Raw genomic sequence first — 26,035 nt, forward strand, 5'->3', positions numbered from 1 at the left:
TGAATTTCATAGGTACTGCCTGGTGGCCCATTAACCCCTGACGATGCCTGATTGGATCATTTGGTGAATTCTCAAAAGTTCTGGGGTGTTGCACACAACTAGTTCTTTACAACTTGTACCTTTTGTATTCTTGGTTCTTTCGGTAAAGTCACGTAGATTCTGGCTTAGCAATCATTGTAAGGATTTGATAAACCATTTCGGGTCTTAATCGATTGTTCACGCTTACGGTGGCTTTCAGACCGCATCCATTATTTTCGTTACCCCCCTCCTCTTTTTTGAACATAGATGGACTCGTCCATCTGAATAACTGCCAAATCGCTCTCCGTGGTGCTAACGTTAAATAAATAAACTCCACTTTTTTCAAAATTTATTGCTGTGGTTTTTACACCTGATGATGGTTGCTTATGTTGCAGTCGAAACGTCGTGAGAATTTTATTGTTTTATATTTTTATTAACTTGTACCTTTCCACATTTGCAGACCCGCCCATACTGAACATCTGTGAAAAAAATAACTTTATAGCTAATGGGATTCCTCCAGTATAAATTAAGATTCCTATTCTTACTTTATTGATCAGCAGGTGCAGTGTAGCAGATTGACCAGATACAAATAATAACCGACCACGTTCTTTTGTGGCCGATTACTCTGACCAGCCCCACCCGCATCAATCCTCGCGAAGGCGGGAAACCCCCACAAAACCACGCCCACAATGCGGATGACGTCATCACGTCACGACGTTCCATTCAAAATTTACGCCGTTTGCAGTGCACGTGAGATGACGTCACGCAGCCGTATTTCCCGTAAAAAAAAGTGACGTCGGGGGAGCGTATTTTTTTTTAGTAAACAAACGGTGACGTCACGGGTGCGTCGCCGGCAAAACAGTGAGTGGCGTCATCCTGCCCCACGTTGTAAATGCGAAAGTGACGTTCGAGGCGGCGGCTTTGTGTGTCGTTTCCTCTGCGGGAGGGTATGACGTCACGCGAGGGCGTTTTTCTGTTCGGGGGCGCACGTCCGGTGAGCTCGGCTCCTCCTCGGCGCCCCACTCGCTGCTCGCGGGGACAGAGAGAGGTGGAGAGACAGACAGAGAGGACGTGGAGCCATGGACTTCAACGTGAGGAAGCTCGCGTCTGACGCGGGAACTTTCTTCAGCCGCGCCGTGCAGGTGACGAGACCTCCCCCTCACCCCCCCTGCCTCGCCTCCCGCCGCTCCGGTGAATCGTTGCTACCCCAAACCCCGACCACCACACCGACTCGCCACCCTGCCACACCGGGCCGCGCACCTCCTCGGCCGGGTCTCGGTGCCGGGTACCCGGCGGGATTCTAGCCGAGAGTCGGGAGTCGGCCGCGCCTACGGCCTAGTCATATCGTCGTCGGTCAACATCATCAGCCATGGCGGTGTTCACTGACAATACAGCAGCGTACAACTTGTAACGACGCACAAACACGAATGAGACATCACAGCGATGATGATACACTACTCCGTTGCTCCAGACCCGGTTATTATCTGGCTTGACCACCTGAGATTTCAATTGCAGCTGTTGCTCTACATCTACCGTACGAAATAAGATCGGCCATGGTCATTCAACTTCTTTGCGAAGGCCTCTCGTAAGCGGTCGCCATAAATCGCGATCCCGCGATGTTAGTGATCTGGCGGCTTGCACGCTAACTGATCTATCAGCTCCATCACTTTGGCGTTTGTCGTCCTCGCTTGGACGCGTCCCGTTCCTGTCATTCTCCCTGCCCCCACTGTCGTTCGTTCCTCACCATCGGCCAATCTTCCATTCCTCCGACGCGTCCTGCCTGAGCCCACTCACGGATCTTAACGGTTGCAGGCGTACATTTAACCGGTTAAAACGTACATTTAACCGGTTAAAACGTACATTTAACCGGTTAAAACGTACATTTAACCGGGCTCGAATCGCGTGTCTCCCTCTTTCTGCCTGTCCTTGTAATTCCACATCACTATATCAGTGTCGTTGTTTAGGAAAGCCCCACCGAGAGACGTGTCTCCTGTTCTTGCCTGCGTTACGTTGTTTCGACAATAATCACGTAAATACGAGGTATGTGGGTGGAGTGGTGGGCGCAGTTCAAAATCGGTCACGGACGGGGGCGGGGGATTCATCTGACCATACTTCACCATCTTGGTCAGTGCAGGCAGGTGAAGGCTGGCTCTCAGATATCACTCACCGTGGTCGGGAATCGAACTCTGTCGGCTGGTTTCAGTGAACGTTATTAAAAGCCTGTGTGTGTGTGCGAGGAAGCTAAAGCGGGAAGGCGAGACCGGTGTTTGACGCAAAGGAGTTAACATTCAGAACTCTTGGAGGATTCAATAATTTCGCTACGCAGTCGTCTTTTCGCCACCTTCTAGCACACCCCACGCCGTGTAGAATTTACAGGAAGTCTCCCATCGAAATATTCACTCCAACCAGCTCCTGCCCTGTGTTTGTTTTGTTGATGTGTTTGTTTTACTGCAGTGTTCACTGTTGAGTCTTTATGGCGGCTATGGGGCTTCCGTATGGAAGTAGATTTTCACGGATCATTAACTGGCGTCGAAAATGGAAGTCGGCCCCTGCCATGACAATGTGGAATTACCATCTCTGAGCTGAGGGATGTAAATCTGAAGAAGCCCTTTTGTTTGTCATCGTTAACTGTTATTACTTTCTCTCGCATTGAGCACCGTTTAGCCACGCCCGTCTTTGTCACGCTTTCATTGCGCATGTTGACAGTTGACAAACACTTCAGTGCCCGAGTACAATTCTGCTGCATCACTGGACTCAAAGAATAGCCGGCTAAATCAAAATTTAATAGCCGGCTAATTAAACGTCACTACGGATTTTTTTTCTCCGACTTTTGCTCAATAAAACCACTCGGGCGAAAGTCGAGAGATTGTTTGCCTTTTTCGTGATTCTAAAAAAGCCCCATTTGTTCACAATGTCTCCGTTATTCATTGACTTTGTGGGGCAGCATAACGGATTCATTTGTATTTTATATAACGAATACACTTTATCTACATGTACAGCCCTTTTGTTAATCCACTCCTGTACGAGGTCCTCCCGGCACCGTGCTGGTCGTGGAGGTTACTTCACCATGCTGGCCCGTGCGGGTTGGAAAAGATAGCACAGTACAGTCCAACACTTTGTTTTTCTTCACTGCCCTCCGCTGCCCACAATGTAGCTCCACAGCAGCCTATAACAACAATTTTTGTGTGGCGGGCACCCTTATGAGCACTATCCAGGCTCTCAACCCAGCTTGATCGAGACGTGGTGAGATTAGGCACGTGTGTCATTTGGTCAGAGGCTGCACTCAAGTATATACGCTGCACAAGATTGAAGCCTCTCCACGTCGACTAAAGTATGTGCAAACGTTGGAGGTCACGAATACATTTGCAGTTTACTGGGCGTGCAAGGATGCATCGATAATTACAATGTGCCTACGGTTTGTGATGCATGTGTCAAACCATGCGTGTGAGAATTCATTTTATTTCAATGTTGGAGTTGTCATAGATTTCACCAATAGTTTAGAATAATTTCCCCCTACCCTAGATAATCAAAGCTCTCTGCTGGTTAGATACAGGTTCAATACCTTCCTCCATGGCTTCTCTTATTCAGATCCACCAACTATGAAAACGAGGAAAAAGCAAGCATACGTTGCTTGTTGGCCAGTTGTTTTCATATCGAAATATTATTTTTTAAGATTGAACTGTGTGGCTCAAGAGGATGTTGTCATTTTAGAGAACTGAATCTGATCAAGTACCCATTATTTAATTGGCTTCTCGAGTGTTGCTAGTTAATGGGCTCAGATCAGTCAAAAATTAGTTGTCCAAAAAATCCGTCATTCTAAATTATATTCATAATAAAGGTTTTTGGGTTAGATCGCGTTTATTTATAAATGTGTCGTAACCCTCCACCACCCGACACGGCCAATCAGCAAAGAAAAGTGTCACGTTGACAAAAGACAAATAATTCACTACTTCAGCCCACCGGTGTGTTGAAGAGTTAATCCACATTTACAGTTTGAGTACGACGTTTCACAGCCTATCCTATAGGGGTCTGCACTGCACGCAGAGCGTGGTGCACTCAGCACTGTCAGTCAGCACTCACTGAGCCCCTCTAGGGCCGGTACTGCACCCACATCCACGTGATGCCCGCGATGTCGCTAAATCGCCCGCCGTGCATCTCTAGAGCCGGCATTACACAGTGACATCCGCGATGTCACTACATCTGCATTCCCTTTACTCGGCACAACTCGAATACTATTGAGGGGGGGGTGAAACAGTTAAATATGTTTTTATAATAATCATATACTTACAGTAAAGAGACACAACCCCACATCTACATGATCTCCGGTTTAAACCAGTGACATGAGCCCACGGTGTTGCACTAATTCAGTATTCACAACGTGTCATGGACAGCAAGTGTTCTCATGCGGTGGCCCCATCTGCCTTGCTGCCTATCGAATTTTGCACGGTCGTTTAAACTATGGCAGGCTTTCCTGGGGGCTCCATGCACTCGGATCGCGCCCACGCCCTCCTAAGTGCCCACGAGTAAAGAGTTGTTTTCTCAATTACAAACATTGCAGTTCCAATATGTACGTACGTGTCAAAGTGGACATCACCATTCCATTATAAACCTCACTTCTCTGTGTAAGTGCGAGAATGCGTTGGAACTGATATCTTTTGCGAGGCAGGCTTGGCCAACTCTGATAATGGACATCCATTTAATCCCATTGCAATTTTCCGCTGGGCATTTCAAACACCTGTCATTTCATACATGACGTCAACACGCTGTGCGAATATTGTCACGCGGTCTTTTAACATCTGTCTACTTTTCAGTATGCACAAGCTTTGGTAATTCATCACAGCAATCACAAGCAAGGAATGGGTGTCCGACATTTAACTGCAGGCAAACTGGGTGACTGGCAAGTGCTCTGATAATAATGTTTTCCTCACTGCCTTTGTCTCGCCAGCACTGAGACACCCGTGTCAGATGCTGTGTATTTGGCACATGCCTGTGATCCATCGCTTTGAAAGAATGGGTTGGTAGATCGCATAGATCTGTGATTCTCTCAAACCCGCTGGGCTGTGTGGTTACCAGGAAATGGCAGTACAGCAAGTGGGTTCACCTTACAGCTTCATATGTGTTGGTGTTCCTCGGGTACCCTCGGTATCCTCGTATATACATGAAGCTCATTCATGGAATTGGCCATACATCGTGATGCAGGACCCTTTTAGAAAGTCTTGATATTCAGTGAGACTTTGCTTGATAATTAAATGGCATTATTATTGTGAGCTTATATCGTCCACCATATAATCCAGCAACCGTGTGCCCAATGTGAAAAGATGCACTTATGGTGAGCACTTGAGTGCAAATTTGTCACGTGTATATGTTATTGAAAACCCACATGAATAATGGTGTTCTGTTGGGAATTCAACACACTTGCGTAATTGGCGAACATGCAATGCTGCTGTCAGTACTTAAAATACGTCACCCAGAGGGCACGTGATATATTCGAAACAAGAGAAGTGTGTTGGCCTAGTTCTCGGTCTCACCCATGCCTTCAGTTGGCAATTTTAGTGTTTTTGTTGGTGGTCTTTTGTTTGTTTGACTACAGCTCCAGAAGCTCTTACACCCACAGGAAATGGCCCTGTGTGTCAGCTGTAGTACAAATTACCCAGGAAATCCTGGCTAAGTCTTGATATTCTTTCAGGAGGCTTGCTTGGGTTTGGGATTTTTCTTTCCCAACAGCATTTTATTCATCGGGTGGAGCAGCGGTGCCATTGGCTCTCGCACTGCTCTGTGAACCCAGCTACTTGAGTTGTATTCCCAGCCGTGGTTTAATATCAATGGTTAGTGATATGTGACCTTGGCCTTCCCATTCATCATCCCACACTGTCCTGCCTGTTGAAGTTCTTTCAAACAGCAACCACTGCTGCAACAGTCTGCAGAGGCCTTCATCCAGAAGTGAATTTATATCGGGCTTTATTTCTATACCTACGGACGATTACCTTAAAATTGTAACCCCCATAACATATTAATAATAGTAATTTCAACTTTTACCATGCAGACGCACAGTATTCTCTTATCCACAGACAATCGATCAGGCAGCCACGCGGAGAGCCAGCGCCAACAATTGCCCAAGGTCTGCGGTCCTATATATATATTGAGGTTATTGTGCGCCAATATTTGCCTGCAATGAATTTCCACGTGATTAGCGACATTGTTTTAGCTATCACTTGTGGTCCGGTCGCTTCTGAAAAAGAGCAATAGAGCTCAGTGGGCCTTACCTGGTAAAATAAAAATAGTTTGTAGTTTGATGGATTAATGGGTTAACCTTTAGGCTTTTAGGGCAAGTCCTATGAAGCGAACACCTTTCAGTACTAGTATGGCACATGGTGGAGTGGTGTGGTCACACCAGGCTCTCATTTTAGTCTAATTCAACTTAGGGACGTTTAGGCCTAGTATAGATGCATATTGCCAGGAATTTAACTAATTTTTCCAGAATACTAGCAGATGCAGTTAACCACCACAACATCACTCCCCCAGATATATACTCACACATTCACACGCGCTGACACGTGTGCACCTTTCAACGTGAGCCGCCTTAAATTGGGTAGGACTCGTGCGCAGCTGCTTCCATCGCCCGTGCACAGAGGCAGCCTCACCAGATGCTCGTTTGCTTTGGTTGAGGCAATGCGGAGCAGATGTGCATCGGGTACAGACAACACACTACTACACCTTCATGCATGGCAGAGAATATAACCCATGTGACTGCATGTGAGGATCATATTTCCATGTGTGGCCAAGGCTTCATGGTTAAAAACAAAAATTCCCCATGTAGCCCAAAGAGACCACTGGGACAAGTGATGCTAGCAAGCACTCCGAAGGTCGGCATAGCACACAAGGGGATGGTACCACGCCAGGCCGCTTTTGTCTCCCAAGTGCTGATATTTACACACCAGGTTCTCATGTAAGGCTGAGTTGACCTAGGTCAGGCCCATGTCCAGTTCAGATATTCGTCACTGTTATTGGTCACGATCGGGAATTGAACTCTGATCGCTAAGTTAGTCATGTAATGCGCTACGACTCCAACACTACCCACAGTACTTCATGCGCACACACACACACACAGTTATACTTGTGTGTCGTCTTGCTACACAGGTGTTGCAGTCTTGACGTGCAGATGTGCTGTCTTACTCAGGGAAAAGCAAATGTACACGTGGGGCCTGACAAAACTGACGTTAAAAAGAAAAACGCGTTTGGTAAAGTGTGCCTAGAGTCCGAGGCTTTGGAAAGCCTCGCCCAAGGTCCCTCGTGCCTGTAGGTCTTGTGGCCATCCTTGACCCGAAATAAGATTACAGAAGAGATCGGTGCTCAATCAGTGCCACCAATGAGCCACTATACTCAAGAGCACGCATTCAGTAAACATTGAATAAATATTCTTGGTTCTTTGGGTAAAGTCACGTTGAAGGGAAACAATAAAATAATAAAATATATATAAAACAATAAAATTCAACGTGACTTTACCGAAAGAACCAAGAATATGAATCACTGCAGTCACGAAAGCTTTAAATCAAAATTGAATAAGTACTCATTTCCAGCATTCCTAAAATATAATTTGTCACTGCTTGCATATATATACCCACGTATAAAAGCATCAGCGGTGGAGTGGTGGCGCAGTGCTTATATTCGTGCATCATGTTATGAACCCGGTCATGTGAGCTTTAAGTCTTGGCCACAGCTATAACACGAGTGGTGAGTGAAGTCTGAATTGGTCCTGGATTGCCCATACTTTCACCACTGCACTGACCAGCGTGGATAAACAACAGCCATGGCCGACATGGCACAGTAAGGACCTTCATTTAGTAGTGGACTGACAAAGGGCTGTATACATGTATGTGTTTGTCTGCAAATTTTCTCACCCACTGCACACCGAATTAATAATCTAGTATTTGTGTGTATGTAAATCACTTGTCAGAGCTGTTGCCAAGAAATAGCACTGGAGATGTTTCACCCCCCCCTCCCTCCTCTGCCTGTAGTCTTGACCCCCAGCACAAACCCAAACGCCTGACATGAACAAGCGGCTTCAGTCACATGATCTTGCTTTAAAGGTTGGGCGACGATAATTGGGTGGGAGCTCTGGTGTTTGTTTGCTTCGACATTTAAAGTACTCGGCACACAACGGCCCCGATGTAATTGAATTCGTAAAGGTAACTTAATTTCATCCCACTAATTGGTTGAAACGTGCATTAGGAAATCAAATGGAAGTAAAGCTGGTGATATGTAGGATTTGAATTGAAAGCCACTTTCTGCTTTCAAATTCCATGACTTTTTGCTTGGGGTATTTTTTAAAGACTCCTTTTTCTCTTCAATGCATGAAGTCACTGTAAAGTGACTTTAGTACAGTGCGGTAAAAACGGCTTCCTCATAGCGAGTAAAAAAAATTCTACCCATTCGTATACATTTGTACCGCCTTTATACTATTGATAGCTTGATTCAGTCACACACAGCTCATTTTGAAGGGAGACTGTGTTACGCCCAGTTTACAAACTGCTGCCAACAATTTCAGCGATGACACACGCACACGCTCACAAGGTTTCCATTTGATGGTCTTGGTAACTCGGTTTATTCCAACCAGAATATATCCCTACAAGTTACTTGGCTTACCGTTTCACAATATGGAATGGTTTCTCTCTATCGGATACCTTGAGCATTGTGTGCTGTGTGATGTACGTGTTGCGTTCAAAGCTGCATCATTATAGCTGTAATTTGATGTAATCCATTGAAAATTAAAGCTTGTTCACAGTTTAATTTTATGCGTTGCCTTTCACGAGCAATGTTATGATCAAAATTTGTCTTATTTTGGATTGGATTGTGTAAGTATACTGTGCTTTTTTTACTAGAACCCTCCATAAAGAAGTGTACATTGCCTTTCAACATTCCTCCAGTTTTACTGAAAAACCAAATCAAGTGGCACATTCGACCATGTAACAACTTGATTTGATTGGCTCTGTCGAGTCGAGGGTTATAATAAAACATTAGCATTATACCCACACAGTCTAACCACAAATAATCTAATTACGAATTATTCACGGTTTACACGGACGTATATTACACATTTTCCCTATCCTGTTTATGTTTTATCTGCATTGACGTAACTGAATTCGTATAAAAAAAAAGTTAACGGAGAGCTGGCAAAATTGACCTACTCTCGAAAATCAAATCGCGTTACTTGCGCGTTGGCAGACGTCACGCTCTTCCCAGAGGGTGTGCACGCTCATCTGCTAATGGCCCAGCTGCGACGCTGTGTGATCCGCCGTCAAACCGTGAGCCCTGAATGACATGAGCCGGGAGGGACCTCCACCCAGCACATTGTGCCTGGGGGTAGCTTCGCATCCTCAGCACTCGCTCAGAACCGAGTCTGTCAGCAGTTGCATTCTGGCCACAAACCATAAGACGATGGTGTGGTGGCATCGCCTGAACTTTTCCACGATTGGTTCTATTGATCTTGAGATTGTTAAGTTAATAGTTTGTGCATAATATTAATTCATCGATTCATTTGGTAACATTGTCCTTTTGCTCATGGTACATGATCACATGTTTTAGGTAAGGAATCGGTTATGTTTAGTTCTTCAAATTTTGTAAAATTTTACCTTGAGGCTAATGGACTGAACAAGACAACAAAAGCAGATGAAAAATTCTCATCATGGAATTGTTACTCTGAATCGTGAAAATTCAGCACATCAAGGAGGGCATGATTGTTTTACATGCTTAATGTGTCTAAGAGGAAGAACGATTCACCCCCCCAAGTAATTGGACACATTTTCATGATTATTATAGTCAACTGATATATATATTTTACTTGGGAATGTAGCAGCCACTAGTGGCTTCACGGTTGACATGAACCCAAAATATATTGCACGTACAATTTTAAATACGTCACTTCATGTGTCATGAGCTTAGAGAAGGATACCCCACCAACATTCAGATATAATTTGTCACTAATGTGAGCCACGGCCTTTAATCGCACTCAGACCGCTGGGTTCATAGCACAGTGCGATAACTCCTGTGCCACCACTTCCCCCACAAGTAGTGTAATCTCTGAGTATTATTAAACAAGAGCGATTGCGTGGACAGACGACATTCTCCTGAGGATACTCTGTAAGCATGAGGTTGAAATAATTGTATAACTTTAGGTATTTACAATATATTTTTCATTGAGTTCGGCATTCTGTCGGCCAGTGTGTCAAACATTGGATAGGTTTCTCTTGACAAGCACTCCATTGACATCAACTTCAAATACCACATCACACACATTGCATTATGCAGGCATTGCCCCTTGCCCTGGACCATCGCCTCCTGCCTTGAGTCACGACGCTCCTGGGTGGTGTTCATGGCAACAGAGAGCGCTGTCTTGTCTTGACGGACAGAGCCTGTCGAGCTTTGAGATGCATCATTCGGTGGCCTTCCTACAGTAAGGATCCTCCATTAGGCAATCCCACAAATTAAACAGCCCCACCGTTAACATTTCGTAATCACCATAATGTTGCATATGCGGTGTCACTTTCAAGGTGTATCGTTTTGGCTTATTTAGACCGTTTGAGACATGAGTGGAAGGCGCCTTAGAAATAAATGTAAATTATTATTTTAGTGCCACTCGTGGGGTTATTTTTTTACCATCCTTTACATTGCTCAAGATTGGTTCAGATATCACTTGCCATTGATGTTAGCCGTGGCCTGAAATCAATCTCAGGTCACTGTGCTACCCACTGCACCACTGCATCTCACCTCAGTAAAAAACACATGGCTCATTTATAGGATAAGTCAGTGGTTTGGCACGTACGTGGACATTAATTTTCCATCATCATCCCAGCATTGATGAAACAATCAGTCCATCTGAGTGTGATATCGTGGTATTGTATGAGCTTTTCACTCTAATCAAGAAAGGTGGACACATTATTTATATCTGAATTATACTATACTCATTCATTTACATTATGCAAATATAAAGCCATGTCATTATTAAGCTAATAATTACCCATATGTTTAATGTGTCTCAAATGTTCCTCGGAAATCGTGGAACTGACGAATATTGGAGATGTATGTATGTTGAACTTGAGAACCCGGGTTAATCGCAGATTGGAGTCTGGATTTGAACTGAGGATCTCGGCCGTGCCAGCTCGGCGCTCTGACCTTAGAGCCGCTTGAGCACTCCAAACTGTGGTGAATCTTAAACCCGGCACCATGTTTCATGGTGGCTTGCCCCCGGATTTTTGCAGACCGCCGTTGCAATCGAAACGGAGGCTGCTGCTCTCCGGTGGACGTGTAAGCGGTGCGTTTTGGAAACAACACAGCCCCGCTCACCGAGATGGTGGCTGTCGTTATGCGACACATGAAACGCTTACCGCTAAACAAAGGCTCCGTCAACAGGAAGCTGGGTCCCCATTTTCGTCTGGTTTTGTACTGTAGTGCCGTTTTAGCATCGTTGATGCTTTTTTTTATTTTCGCCCAAAACCACGCGTCTATCGTCGGCGAGGGTTGGCGCTTAATGTAATATATATATCCCAGCCTCCTGGCGTCATGTGCCGCATGAGCCACCGCAAGCGAAGATCCGCTTCGAGCGAGGTATTGGACGCCCGTTTCAAGCCTCGGCGCCCTGTCCACAGTTTAAATCAAAATCTTTATTTAGACTGGAGGAGGAATCCGATGAAATATTAAGCTCTTTTTGACAGATGTCCAGGAGGGGCGGGTTCAGAAAGTTACAACAGCAAACAATACAAAAACACGATGGAGTGCAAAGTATAGGAAAGGTAAACTGATTATTTTAAATATAAACTAGTTGTTTTTTGTTATCAGGTAAAGCCCACTGAGCTCTTAACTTTTTTTTCAGAAGCGACCTGGCCAAAAATGAGTGGCTTATCACCTGGAAATTTATAGCAGCACAATAATCAGCGCAGAAGCTTAAGATAACCATTTCGTGTATAAACGACAGTCACTATCTTGCAATTATTAATTTATACGATGCAGATGATGGAGCGGTGGTACATTGGTTAGCACACTTTGCAACAAAGCATGGCTAACATCAGTGGCAAGTGATATCAGAACTGGTCCTGCCCTCCTTCCTCTTTCACCAACCTGCACTGACTGGTGAAGTACAGTAAAGCAAATCCCCCATGACCGATGATGCCACTGGAAGGCTTTCATCCAATGGTGGATTGAGAATGGCTGGAATCTCTTATTTTACAACACTGCAGCCACGTTCGCAGATATGTTCAAGTGCTTTGGATGTTTATTGGCAAATGTAATGCATATGGAATGATACTGTACTCACTTGAGTGTATAGTCAAGTACTGTACTGTGTGCAAATGTTAGGCCTATAATGATTCTCCCTCATTCTATTCAGCGAGTTGTCCTGGCATGATTTTATTCAAATAACTTTTTTTTATCGTGGTGAATATAGGAGCGTCTATTGGCAGCAGCAAAACACACAGACCTATTGCCTATAGGGTATACAAATAATTGTAAATGTACAGCTCTTTGTGAATTCATTGCTGGATGAAGTTGTCGGTAACGGTATTTTTGACCATACCTTGCCATGCTGGTCAGTGTAAGTTGGTGAAGGTGGGACCCAGGACAGGTTCAGATATCGCTCTTCACTGGTGTTAGCCATGGTTTGGAATTTAACTCAGGAAACTGGTACGTAGCAGTTTGCGAACCACTGAACCACTGCTCCACCCATAATGGGTATACAAAGCTGTTGATTTTGAAACAGATGATTTGCATGTATATCGTTCATATACATATTGGCAAGTGTGTAAACGTTTGCTGTGCACAATAATAATATAGTGCTCAATGACTGGTAATATTAATACTGCTTCAGTAAGCATTAACCTCATCCTCATGGATCAGTCGGTTGTGGTTTAAGCCCATCTCCTCCGATATATTCTGAATCAAAGTCTCCCTTGGCTGCCATCTCTCTATTGATCGTAATGGTGCCTTGTTGGTTGGCTGGGTAGTTTGTGAGATCTATTGGCATGCCCAAACAAAGAATTGCACATTTCCTTGTTTAGCGGTGGCTCGAAATCTGTATTTCTTTACGAACTGGGTGGTAATTGTGCACCATGCACATTCATTAGGGAGGTGTGCTGTTCGTGAGGTGGTCTTCCTCCCCCCTCTACCTGAGTAACTTACTCCAGCCATACAAACTTGCTTGTCCCCTTCCCTCTGCCAACTCTGACCATCTCCGCACCCCTCACCTGCTCCTGGCCAACGTCGGTGACTGCTCCATCAGTCGCTACTCCCCCCCCCTTGCTCTCTGGAATTCACACCCTCTCATCTTCGGCTCTCCTCACTAGCTCTCTTCAAATCTCTACTACAAACGTTTATCTTTGGCTGACCGTGCTTTCCACCCTCCCTAGTTATAGTTTAGTTTTTTTTCCATTCCTTTCCACCACTTGGTATCCAATTCGTACACTTCCCGTTGTGCAGCACTTGGAGAAGTTTGGTATTTGTGATTCGGCACCTTCTAGGTGAGCGTTGTTGTTGCTGTGGCAGGGTGGCCCAAACGTCAGTGTGCCGAGCTGGCGCTGCTGACGAACCTTGGTTCGAATGTACGCAGCTGCCTATAATTGGGGCGCCATGGTGGTGAGGTGTTAACTACCTCACCTGGTATACAGGAGTTCGTGGGTTCGATCCCGACCCTGACGCATGTATTTTTGGAGTTTGCATGGTCTCCCCGTGATCATGTGGATTTTTCTCCGGGTCCTCCGGTTTTTCCCTCCACATTTAGAAACATGCGTTTCGAGTATTTGGCTGCTTTAAATTTCTACGTGATAAGCCGCTTCGTTGAGCTGTCAATTGTGGCCAGGTCACTTCTAAAAAAGAGCTACATAGCTCAGTGGGTCTTACCTGGTAAAATACAAATAGTTTAGCTCCTGATAATTACACTGGGTCCTCAAGTGTAGTGAGTTAATGACTTCAGCCCAGTCACCAAAGACTCCACAACACTTATTGTTAAATATGGTTCTGTACTTAATTTGGAAAAATTCCAGCTCTAATTATAAAAAATATCAGTTTGACTGCCATGCGATGAACTGTACTCTCATGCCAAATGTGCTCAACTGTGTCTACCAGAGGTTATTTGAAGGAATCTCAGAAGTAGCTCTGTGATGTCTGCTTCCATATTCTGTTGTCTAATGCAAAGGGTCGCTCGCACTGCTCTGTTAAGAGATCTAAATGGATACTTTGTCGCATGACATGATGCCGGTAGCACAACCAGGTTAAAATTCAGCAAATGACAAAATAACAAATTCAAATGTCCTGTCCATATCTGTGCTAATTGCTTTATCCTTTTACCTCCGCCCCTTGCGCTTCCAGTTCACGGAAGAGAAGCTGGGCCAGGCGGAACGCACGGAGCTCGATGCCCACTTTGAGAATCTGCTGGGCCGTGCGGAGATGACCCGGCACTGGACCGACAAGATCATGCGCCAGGCGGAGACCCTGCTCCAGCCCAACCCCAGTGAGTAGGGGCCGTGCGCGGCTCTCGCCCTCTCATGAGGTAGACAAAACAGAGATCGGTCTAAAGCACAGTGTTTGGCTTTGTCAACTTAGTTAACCCTCTATTTAAGACTGGAACAGGAGGATTTCTCCACAAATCTGGGTGTCACCTGACAAAATGTCATGCTCGAATTGTAAATGTTGTGGGTTTACTCTCCATCGCACCGGTGTGCTGTACCAGGAACGAATTGGCATGTTTTGTTTACGTGACAGCCCTTACTAATTAGCTGTTGGGTGGTGGCAGGTTTAACGACACATTTATATTTACACAATCTAACCCATAAAACCTCTTATGAATAATATTGCTCGCGAAATCCTACTTGTTAAACTTGGTTCACTCTCGTGTGTGTGTGTGTGTATGTATGTTGAACTTTTTTCGCGGTGTACGTAGCCAACCGTGCTAATGGGAGGTGCAGGGGGAGGACAACAAACTAAACACAACAAGCAGTTCTTTAAGAGATGAGTTTTTGTTGTGTACATTGTCTCGACCAGTGGTTCCCAACCTTTCTTTTGTGAAAATAATGGTGGTTCCAAGACTTTGCGGACCATTTCGCACAGTTTTTCCAACCATTCGTCAAAACGGCATTGTTTATAAAGTTGTATGTTGGTCTGAAAACACTTTGTTACTCATCTCAAAAACACCCTTTGTTCTGGCACCTCAACATGTAGGGCGTGGGAGGCGCAGTATAAATTATAAATGATGACGACAAAGATGATGACCCATGTCCTTGTCACCGACGCGTTCTAAAGAGGCCAAGGGGTCATCGCGGATGATGCCGTTAACCCTTTCCCGTTCCCAGACGCCTGCAAGTTGCAGGGTGGCGTCCCGTTCACCGCTGAATCTTGGCGTTCATTTTAGAGAGACGTAGCGCCGTTTTTAAAGACAATGTGCTCACCGCAGAGAACCGTAGCTACACGACCGCAATCTATTATAGCTGGCGCCAAACTGTGGGAGCCGCGGTACTGATAACCTTAGCTTATTTCAGTTTTTCTTCTGGTTCAGTTCCATTGACGTACACGTATGTCACGACGTACATGTATGTTATCGGAACAGAATCGGAAGAAAAACTGATGACGTACATGCACATCATGGGAAAGGGTTCATATGGTGGAGATTTATCGAGCATCTGAGAATGCCTTTTGCCATCACTTCTTTGTGCCCGCACAGCTGCGTTGCGGAGTCCACACCCCGTCTCGTTATGCCTTTGCCTTGATCGCTGACCTTGGTGCCATTCCATTGCCTCTCTCTCACTTTTTTATCGATTAGATATTTATTTTAAATCTCCAGAGTTTTACAGGGCGATCCACGCCTCGTTTTCCCACAAGGTTGTGGGACCAAGTAAAGAAACTACGGGAAATTCCACATTTATCGCAAAGGCATGTGGTCACTATAGTACAGTATTAGGAAGCCACTGGAGCATTTAAATCTAGATGGAAAATGTATTACTTTAAATCTGCTTTTTGTATTTAGTTTGTTCTTCCCCTCACCTCCAATGAGCATGGTTGGCTCCGTACAGTGTGCTGACCATCTTCTTGTGCGGGGATGTGAAGTTATGACCAAATTTCTTACGTCCCAACACCTCTGTACACCCAGCATGTGGTGGAGTAAAGTGTAGGTACTGCCACCCTTTCCAACACATTTGATCAGGGTGGAAGAGAGACCAAATCCTTTCTATAACTCCTAGTGGAGGCCTCTCCGCCAGCAGTGGTGCGATTGAGTAATTGCAGGGCTGTGCCCAATATAGCTGAAAGCTCATGTTGGACAGAGGGCACACGGCCGAAATGTACATACAAGATAAGAGCTCTTTTGTTTATTTGGAGTTCAACCTCCTTTATCGGAATAAGTGTCAGTGTGTCAAGACATGTATCTGCTGAATTGATTTCGACGGGGTCATGCGTGTGACTGTACGGTGCCATTTTGGTCGAGGCCTGAAGGGTTCTACTCAGGAGGGTTCTTTGTGCTGCTACTTTTACGATGGCCGAGCATGTGACCGAGCCGTTTTGATGAGGCAATTTTAACCCCACTTAAAATTTCCCATTTTAAGCAGCGCATATCGCATGCATTAAAACCCGGTTGTAACTGTCTTGTACGAAGGAAAGTGTGGTCAAACTGTCCCTGTGTCGACACAGCATGGGGAGTCCCTCATCCAGCAGCGGATTGATAAAGGGTCGTAACTTATAGTCATCATTGGGTGAGCGTACAAAAGAATCTGATTAATTGCAGACCTAGTTGCCGTTCCTTTAATGTCCACACATGCATGATACCCCCACATGCATAATACAGTACACACACTTGAATAATACATCCGCACAGTATGTACGCACACACATAAAACCACTGCAAGAACAAGAGGCATTGTTAGTGGACTGCCGTGAGAGAAACCGGATCGGCTTTTGACCTTCTGACCCAGAGACTGTGATAACTGATTAAGAGAAAGACAACTTCTCAGGTTTGATTTGCTCTCTGTTTGGGTCTTGAGCCTGTGAGAAGGAAATTGTCTTCTTATTTGTGACGACCACATTCCAGACATTACAAGCACCGCTGATCAGATATTGACAATGTTTTTTTTTTCTAGGAACTAATCTGTAGTTCGTTTTGCAGGGCGAACAGTGACACGGACGTGCGGAGGTTATGGGTTGAGAGGGTCTGATTGTGTTGGGCACCACGGTGGCGAGATGTTAACTACCTCGCCTGGTATACAGGAAGTCGTGGGTTCGATGCCGTCCCTGATGCTTGTATGTTTGGAGTTTGCATGTTCTCCCCACGGTCGCATGGATTTTTCTCCGGATCCTCCGGTTTTTCCCCTCTACGTTTAGAATCAACATGTGTTTTGCGTATTTGGCAACTATAAATTTCCACTCGATAAGCCACTTCGTTGAGCTGTGATCTGGTCGCTTCTGAAAAAGAGCTACTCAGCTCAGTGGGCCTTACCTGGTAAAATAAAAAAATCGTTTAGTTTATTACGATGACTGCTCACGTCTCCTCCCTCTCCCCCCCACCTCCCTCTCCCAGATGCGAGAATAGAAGACTACTTCTTTGAGAAGCTGGAAGGGAAGGCTCCCCTTCGGGCCACCAACTCGGAGTATCTCGGCCAGTACATGATTGAGGCCGGGCAAGAGTTTGGACCGGGCACTGCCTATGGTAGGGTTCGCATATACAGCCAAGGATAGCACAACATCGCACGCCACTAAGGGCTGTGTTCTTGGTCACCGCACGGCTCTGGGCGTGGCCTCTAACGTGGCTCAGCTCAGCCTTGAGCTGCTCGGTGGCTTTCGAAGACGCGTGAGAGAGGCTCAGCCATGTTCAGAGCTGGCTCAAGCTTAGCAGGGCTTTGAGCTGACTCCCTTGAGCCAGAGCCAAGCCTCAGCCGAGCTGTGATGCCTAAGTGTTATTGCACAATACTGAGTGAACTGGACTTCGCTGCACTTTACGACATTGCACACCAATCAATGTCATTGCACTACAGTGAGTACACAAACCACTGCACTGCATTGCTTGACACTGAATCATACTTTACTGCACTGAAAGTGACTACTACATTCGTATAATATATGCAAATGCTGTACATGTACACGCATCTCCATGCTCCTTACACTTCTCCTTTGTAAATGTATTGAACACAAATACCATGATAGTGACATTGATGATGATTGTAATCTGTATACCTGAATGTATGTCATATTTATTCTCTCTATCCCTTCTAGAACATAATTATAATTTACATCAGTCAATCAGTCACTTACATTCAAATACATAGTGTTTGAATTGCTACTTTCCAGCTACGTAGAATATATTTTATGTAATATATTTTGCTTTATAGAGCAACATCTGTATTGACAAATGTGTCAAGTTTTGTTGTTTGTGCTTGTGCAGCACTGCCAACACAGTCTCAACATTTATCTTATTTTATACTTTGGTTGTGTACTCTCATTTAATAACATTCATTCAGTATGTGCCTTGGTTAAATATATGCAGTGGTTACTTCGTTGATACGTATTGCATCCCCATGCTCGCTTAGCAGTCGTGCGCGTGCAGACACACACATGCGTAAACAAGCGTACTGGGTTTGCACACAGTCACGCTGTAGTAACATACAAAGACAAAGATCCCCCGTATAGCCTTGACAGACTGTTAGGGCATTTGCTGTTACCGAGCACCAATGAAGGCCGTCACAGCACACGAGGAGGTGAATGGCCAGCACTATGCCTGGCCGCCTTTGTCTCCCCAGTGCCAATGTTTACACACTGCACCAGGTACTCGTTTGAGGTTGAGTCGACCTAGGGGAGGCCCAGGACCGGTTCAGATAATCGTTACCAGTGTTGGCCGGGATCGGGAACCGAATCCGGATCGCCGGGTTCGTAGTGCAAGCGCGCTAACCGCTCCCCACATACACACGTGCACACACAGAAATACGGTGGGCGTGTGCGCATGTGTGCCGGTGCCAGGCTGCGCCCTCATCAAGTGCGGCACCACACAGAAGGAGCTGGGCATCTCGGAGAAAGATTTTATCCAGACGACGGCCAATGGCTTCCTCACGCCTTTGCGCAACTTCTTGGACGGCGACTTCAGGACGATCGCTGTGAGGCTCCACACTCCGTCGGGACACTCCGACCCGACAGCTTCGCTCGCTCATTCACTCGCTCCCTCGCCCGCTCGCTCGCTCGCTCCCCCGCTCCCCCAACCAACCTTCCCTGTGGCCACACCTTTGACAGTCAAAACATTGAGCCGGGCAAGATGCACAAAAATAGATGGTATGGTTTATCGTCAACGGGCCAGTTCCGCAAATGATGTGACCTTACTGTGAAAATTTCACAATCCCAACAATTCACACGGAGTGTCATTTTGAAGGTATTTCCATTTTTAGAAATGTACAGCTCTTCAGTCCACTGATGGTCGTGCCGTGTCACTCGTGGGGGTTTGTTGACCATACTTCACTGCACTGCTCAGGAGCTCAGGATCTGTTTCTGTTATCACTCGCCATTAATTTTAGCCGTGCCTTGAAATCGAACTAAGGTCACATGGCTTATATATGTAATTAAACAGTGGTTTGACATGTATAAATGTTGTGGATTTGCTCCCCAACACACTGGTGTGCTGTACCAGTAACGAATTGGCACGTTCTGTTTGTGACATAAACAGTGCCAAACCATATTAATTGGCTGTGGCGGGTGGTGGCGGGTTTAACGACACATTTATATTTACGCGAGCTAACCCAAAAAACCTATAATATGGATGTATATGAAAATTAATTGCACTGTCAACATCTCGGCGTGGATGAGAAAGTCAGTCCTTCGGAATACATTCGACTTGACGCGGTACTTTATGGCCATTCTCCCGCATGAATTCCTCCTCACTGATTCACATATGACACCCAAATATAAAGGCAATTCACAATTACTCCAATGATTAACTAAACGTTTAAAACGTCTGAAATGTACGTCCAGAATTGTACAACTGTGCCCCCATGCACACAGTTGTACACATTTTGAATCGAATCTGCGTCATAGTTTTCTCTCGAGATAACGGAAAGGTTTTTTTGGTACTGTTCAACATATAATAAAGTAATCATTTCAACTTGTAAAACGCGTAGTATTCGCTCACTCTCATAGAGAGAGAGAATGACTCGGAGGCACGAGGAGGAACCGCAGGCAAGCAGGAAGGCAGCAGCCTGGCGATGAGCTGGCGCTACCAACAATAATGTATTATTGTCATGTTTGAGTGTAGATGTTGGTACTTAATAACGATGGTAGATTCTGGTGTACAGATGTGACTTGTGTGCTCTCTGACGTTAGCGTGATTTGGTTAAATAACCAACTGTTTGCTAATTTGCGATGCATATATTAGGGGCTGGGTGAATAATTTCGTTCTACTGTTTGACAAAGGGAACACAAGTAATGGGCAGGTCGAGTGGATAGGTCTTGATGAAGATGGGGTTCTGTCATGCAATATAACACTGGCATTACAATCTTTTAATGGTTTATTCTTTGGATTAAAATGTTAGCTATTATCGTTATGAATACATCTTTTTCTTCTTCCTGTGGGGTCACTCCAAATCTCGTGTTTGCAAAACTCGACCAAGAACTCTGAGCGAATGACCCAGATGATGATAGTGGTCGTGTTGACGTTGCTAAGAACTATGGCGGCGGTGGCGGCGGGGGCTTCCTGCTGTCTCTTGCATGCAGAAGGAGAAGAAAATTCTGGAAAACAAGCGCTTGGACCTGGACGCATGTAAGTCCCGGCTGAAGAAAGCTCGCAGCGCCGAGGCCAAGGCTGCGGTGAGTGCCACGCGCGCGTCCACAAAGTTAACACACTGCACGCGCTTGTGCATACGCTCGCTTGCACCCACGTTTCGCCCATGCCCCCGGAGCCGTTGCTGTTGTGACGAACGCGCTTGCGCGTTGTTTTTGATCCATCCAGTCGGAGCGTAATCGCCGTGCGTGTGAATCTGCACACCGACATCGGCGCCGGGGGAGAATGAGGTCGGCTGGGCACGCGCGTGTTTTTGTGGCACTGACCTCTCGGCCTACTGCCTTGCATGTCATGCCGTCCTCAATAGGTGCTCGCAAACAATGCGGACTCCAATTATATCACTAGACTGAGAGATTAATCGTGTGTACGTGTGAGCGGTAAGTGTAGCGGTTAGCGCGATGCGCTATTATCCCGGCGACCCGAGTTAGATTCCAGCTCATGGCCAGCAACGGTGACGATTCAACTTCTAATGAGTACCTGGTGCGGTGTGTAAAAACATCGCCACTGGGGAGACAAAGGCGGCCAGGCGTGGTGCTGGCCACCCACCCCCTCATGTGCCGTTTTGGCCTTCATAGGTGCTCGCTAACAGCACTTGCCCCAACAGTCTGTTAAGGTTACCAGCAGCAGGGCGTTCACACATGGGGTTCTGTGCCTCCTTTATGGCTAATCGGCCAAAATCTCATTCCTGGAGCAATGTGTGGACAAATCCGAGTGCTGTGGACATGACGATGTCGCGTGGAATGTTGTAGTCATTCCCACAGCTGGCAGCACGACCATGCGTACGAGCAGCGCCCGAGACAGGGTTTTGGGTCCGAGTCATTTCCCTCATATTTGGACATTGTCAGTGAAAGTTATTTTAATCTGGTAAAATGCAATATAACCTTGTTTTCATGAGTAATGTTGAAATTCCGAAAGAAACGAAAACTACGTTATTGTATTCATATTCTTAGTTTTTTCGGTAAAGTCACGTTGAAGGGAAACAACAAAATAATAAAATATATATAAAACAATAAAAAATTCTCGACGTTTCGACCATAACTCGGTCGTCTTCAGGTGTGTTGGTTTGCATTAATTTATTTTTAAACGGCACATTTATTTATTTATAAAAACGTTAGCGCCACGCGCAACGATTTGGCAGTTTATTTAGGACTAGTCCATCTATATTCTGAAAAGAGGAGGGGGGAGACGAAATTTTATAATGTATGCGGTTTATCAAATCTTTCCAATGATTGCTAAGATAGAATCCATCTTCTCGGTTGAAATTGTCTCTGTGCTTGTATATGTAGATAGCCTCATGAACGAATCTCTCATGGAAAGATTTGATAAACCGCATACATTATAAAAAAATTCGTCTCCCCCCTCCTCGTGAGAATTTTTAATTGTTTTATATATATTTTATTATTTTGTTGTTTCCCTTCAACGTGACTTTACCGAAAAAACTAAGAATATGAATTACTGCAGTCACGAAAGCTTTAAATTTACGTTATTGTACTTCCGTGGTACACATTCACCATCATCCCTCTCACGGGCCCCAAAGATCACATGACCGCTCCTTCACCGCACATGCGTCCGCTGTATTCCCTCGTGAGCTCAAGCCGCATAGAAGAATCGCCGTGCGTATTTCTTGCGTGGCAAATTAAAATGTCATCCGCAGTTCACATTTTAAAGTCTTACAACGGCCAGCAGTACGCGGCTTCTGTGGTGCCACTGCAAAGAAACGGGCGTTCTCCAGTGCCGCGTTTGCGCATTGGCACTCAACGCTGCGTGGCCACAAACTTGCGGCGTGTACTTTTCTCATCGCCTGCTGTGTCTCCCATCTCCTCCTCCTCCTGGTTCCCTCTCTTCGGCCGCTGTCTCTTGCGGCTCCGCGTGAACGTGCATACGGCCCCGTAACCCCCCTGCGGAACCCGCTTCTGGGACCACCCCCGCAGACCGAGCCGGATTTCAACGAGATCCGCCCGCGAAATTACGTGCTGTCGGCCAGTGCGGCGGGGGTAAGGCGGCGGACGCTTTGCCGATCTGCCGGCCACTCCCTGGGCCAGGAAGCTGATGCCAGGTTTTCACGACCGCTGGGGGAAGAGTGCTGGCAGCCCTACTAAGGCGGACACGATACCCGAGCCCTCGATTCCACCGTATTAAACATTACCGCACAGGGACGTGCCGAGGCTGGCTCAGGAGGCGTGCGTGGCTCAGGAGGTGCCTTGTTGTTTTTTTTCCACTGCAGATCCCAAGCCGTGTCATTGACGTCACATTAAATTGACGAGTCGAGTCATTCGCGTGACAAAAACTATGAACCCTGTCGCTGGTCCAGCTTTAACCTGAGCCAGAGCCAGAATCAGATGTTTTGTGAGACCAGAGTGTTTCATGGTTCGTAAAAATCTTACCTCAGAAATAACCAGTTGATGTCTCAGTGGAAAAGTGGTAAAAGTGGGCACTGTTCCAAGACTTCTGCGCACCCTCCATCCCGTGCTGCGCATGCGGTCATGGGGTCAGCATAGAAATGGGGCACACATGCCGTGATATGACTTGCTCAGATCAGCTCCCTCGTGGAGTTGGTGTATAATATATGTGCTGAAAATTGGCAAATTAGATGTTGGCGCATATTAGTCTAAACTTTCCCAGTGCCTTGTTGTTAAACGTTTAAAATCAAATTTAGTTTTGGGCACTTCCTAAACTTCACCCACCAGCCCGAGAGGTGGTGGTGCCCGAGCCCACGTAGCTTCGCAGCTCACAGAGTGTGGAGACACGGAACCTCGGGGCCTTGTAAGCCACTCCTGGGCCAAATGCCGGGCTCTCTTGCCAGCGGTCGTGGAAACGTAGCACAAGACCTGCCTCGTTTCCGACAAAGGAGGGCGGCTGTGTGTGTGTGGGTTTGCCTGTGGTGTAATAGTTAGTGCACGGTGTTCTGTTCATCACCGCGACCTTTGATACCTGTCTGCAATGACTGTTGGCACATTATCACCTCGTGACAATTTGGGGATCTGAACCTGGTGGGGCCTCTCCTAGGTTTGCTGCATCTTAACCGATTGCTTGATGTGGCCATGTGGTCAACTTTCGTTACGGAAGTGATTGATGCCGACTCCACGATCCATCTCGTGTGCCGTCCCATTCTTCATAGGTGCTCGCTTATAGTACATTAACTGGCGTTCCTCAAGGCCAAATGTGACCTTTGTGTTATTATTTAAATGCACGCGCATTCATCTTTCCCTTAATCTTGTTGGTGCCAATTTTTGGTGTGCTCCATTCTGGGATATCCAACATGCTGTGGAAATGAATGCCAGCATTTTGACATATATATGCACTGCAGATAATGGCTAATTGCTATTGACTAAACTCGGACAGTGAATTTATTACTTTCTAAAAATGAGATGAGGGTTCTGTGCCGGGTGAGTCAAGGCTGCTCTCAGCAGCTTGACTATTTGGATGCCGTTTTTAATCGTCATGTGATGATTCATCAATTAAAATGAACTCCCACGTTGTCAGTGACCGCGTGGCTCAGTGGTCAGAGTGCCTATGCCACTGCTGTGATTAAACTGGGTTCTCAGGTTTAGGGAGTTGATGATGGGTCTCAGACTGGTCACGTGGTTCTTCAATTAATTTGGCTAAACCCCGGGTCTGAGAATTAAAAAGTAACGGATTGACTGTGATGCGACGAACATAGGAGCTGGCAGGGAAAGCACTCTCCTGATACGCTGTGGACTGGAGGTTCACTGGTAGGGATCTCAAGAGGGAGCTCTGTGATATCCGCTTTGGTAACACGAAGGGCTGCTCTTTGAGGGTTCTCATGGATTCATTCATCTCATGGCATGCCATCGATACCACAATTGGGATACAATAATGAGTAAAATATATCTGTTTTTAATGTATTCCTATGCTCACAATAATGCAGATATCTGCACGTTTGAGAATTATATTCGAATTGGCCACAGCTTTCCTTTAGGCCATTGGTTGGAACGAATGAGACAGAAAACACAATTTGACAGACAGTCTACAAACGACAGTGTAGCGTGACAAAAACTAATTAATTCCTAACTGTAAATCATGACAGTTAGTTCAATCTGGGGGGAGTTGAAAATGAATTATGTCTTACGCGCCTAGCGTTCACGTAAAAAACTAACTCTCATCTCATAAATCTGAGCAGTCACCAATAAACTAACCAACAAGTAACTGCAGCTCATATATATAATATACACAGCCACACAAACACAGCCTCCAGCATGGTAGGGAAGATGTTGCAGTGGATCACCGCATCTCTCCCTGCCTTGGCCTGTGAGTGCACGAGCGTCTGCCGGGCTTCCCCTCCCCTCGCCACGTCCTCCGTGGTGCAAACGCGGCCGCGGTGTTGGCACCACGGGCCTGCGTCCCGTGTCTCATTCAGTGGCAGAACCCACAGTGGCAGAGTCTAAATTCGCCATGCGCCACTACTCTGGTGAAATGGAATTCCCTGGGCGGAGAGGCGATGGCGTAAAAACTAAAAAAAAAAGATTTTGGTCGTCCGCACGTGAATCCATTAGTCCACACTTTGTCCAGAGTCTCGTGTGGCCATGCAGGCCACAAATATTGATCATGAACGCCACGTGACTTGCTGGTGCTTTATAATTGAAGAGATTATAAAAACATAATTATCACCTCCAAACTCAATGGCCAATGAACAAATCAAAAGCTAATTGGAATTGAGCCTGGATATTGCTCGGATGGGCGACCACCGTGCGTGACAGGAGTAATCGGCTATACGATGCTGTGGCCGGGCTATAATGTGGGCAGCTGAGAACCATATACAGCAGCATTATTGTTGTACTATACCATGCTTCTGCTTCTTTGCTCCCCGTCTTCAGTAACCTTCACTGACCGGCATAGTGGAAGTATTGTGGGGCGCCACGGTGGCGAGATGTTAACTACCTTGCCTGGTATACAGGTGTTCGTGTGTTCGATCCCGACCGTGATGTCTGCTGTATATTTGGAGTTTGCGTTGTCTCCCTCCCTGTGGTCGCTTGGATTTTTCTCTGGGTTCTCCGGCTTTTCCCTCCACATTTAGAATCAATGTGTGTTTCCAGCATTTGGCTGCTATACATTTCCACGTGATAAGCCACTTCGTTGAGCTATCATTTGTGGCCAGGTTGCTTCTGATAAAGAGCTATATATCTCAATGGGCCTTATCTGGTAAAATAAAAAGTTTAGTTTAAATTCGAGCACCAAAATAACCATCCCATGCACATCTCATGAGCCGTGTGACGG

The 26,035-nt window shown here is 46.0% G+C and overlaps 1 protein-coding gene across 3 annotated transcripts in view; it reads left to right on the plus strand.

Moving 5' to 3' along the window:
* The first annotated feature begins 938 nt into the window (after positions 1–938).
* Positions 939–26,035, plus strand: part of LOC116953233 (endophilin-B1-like) — a 31,056-nt gene continuing 5,959 nt past the window's right edge. For 2 of the 3 annotated variants that reach the window (XM_032973212.2, XM_032973213.2), the window contains exons 1-5: positions 940–1,160; positions 14,371–14,512; positions 17,564–17,692; positions 18,997–19,130; positions 20,734–20,826. In XM_032973212.2, the coding sequence (XP_032829103.1) occupies positions 1,098–1,160; positions 14,371–14,512; positions 17,564–17,692; positions 18,997–19,130; positions 20,734–20,826 (561 nt within the window). In that variant the 5' untranslated portion in view covers positions 940–1,097. Of the gene's footprint in view, positions 1,161–14,370; positions 14,513–17,563; positions 17,693–18,996; positions 19,131–20,733; positions 20,827–22,731; positions 22,795–26,035 lie in introns of all 3 variants that reach the window. The other variant, XM_032973211.2, reaches the window with a different exon arrangement.

Source organism: Petromyzon marinus, chromosome 50, assembly GCF_048934315.1.
Source record: "Petromyzon marinus isolate PM22_M1 ecotype Great Lakes invasive population chromosome 50, UKy_Petmar_22M1.pri1.0, whole genome shotgun sequence".
Classification (NCBI taxonomy): Eukaryota; Metazoa; Chordata; class Hyperoartia; order Petromyzontiformes; family Petromyzontidae; genus Petromyzon; species Petromyzon marinus.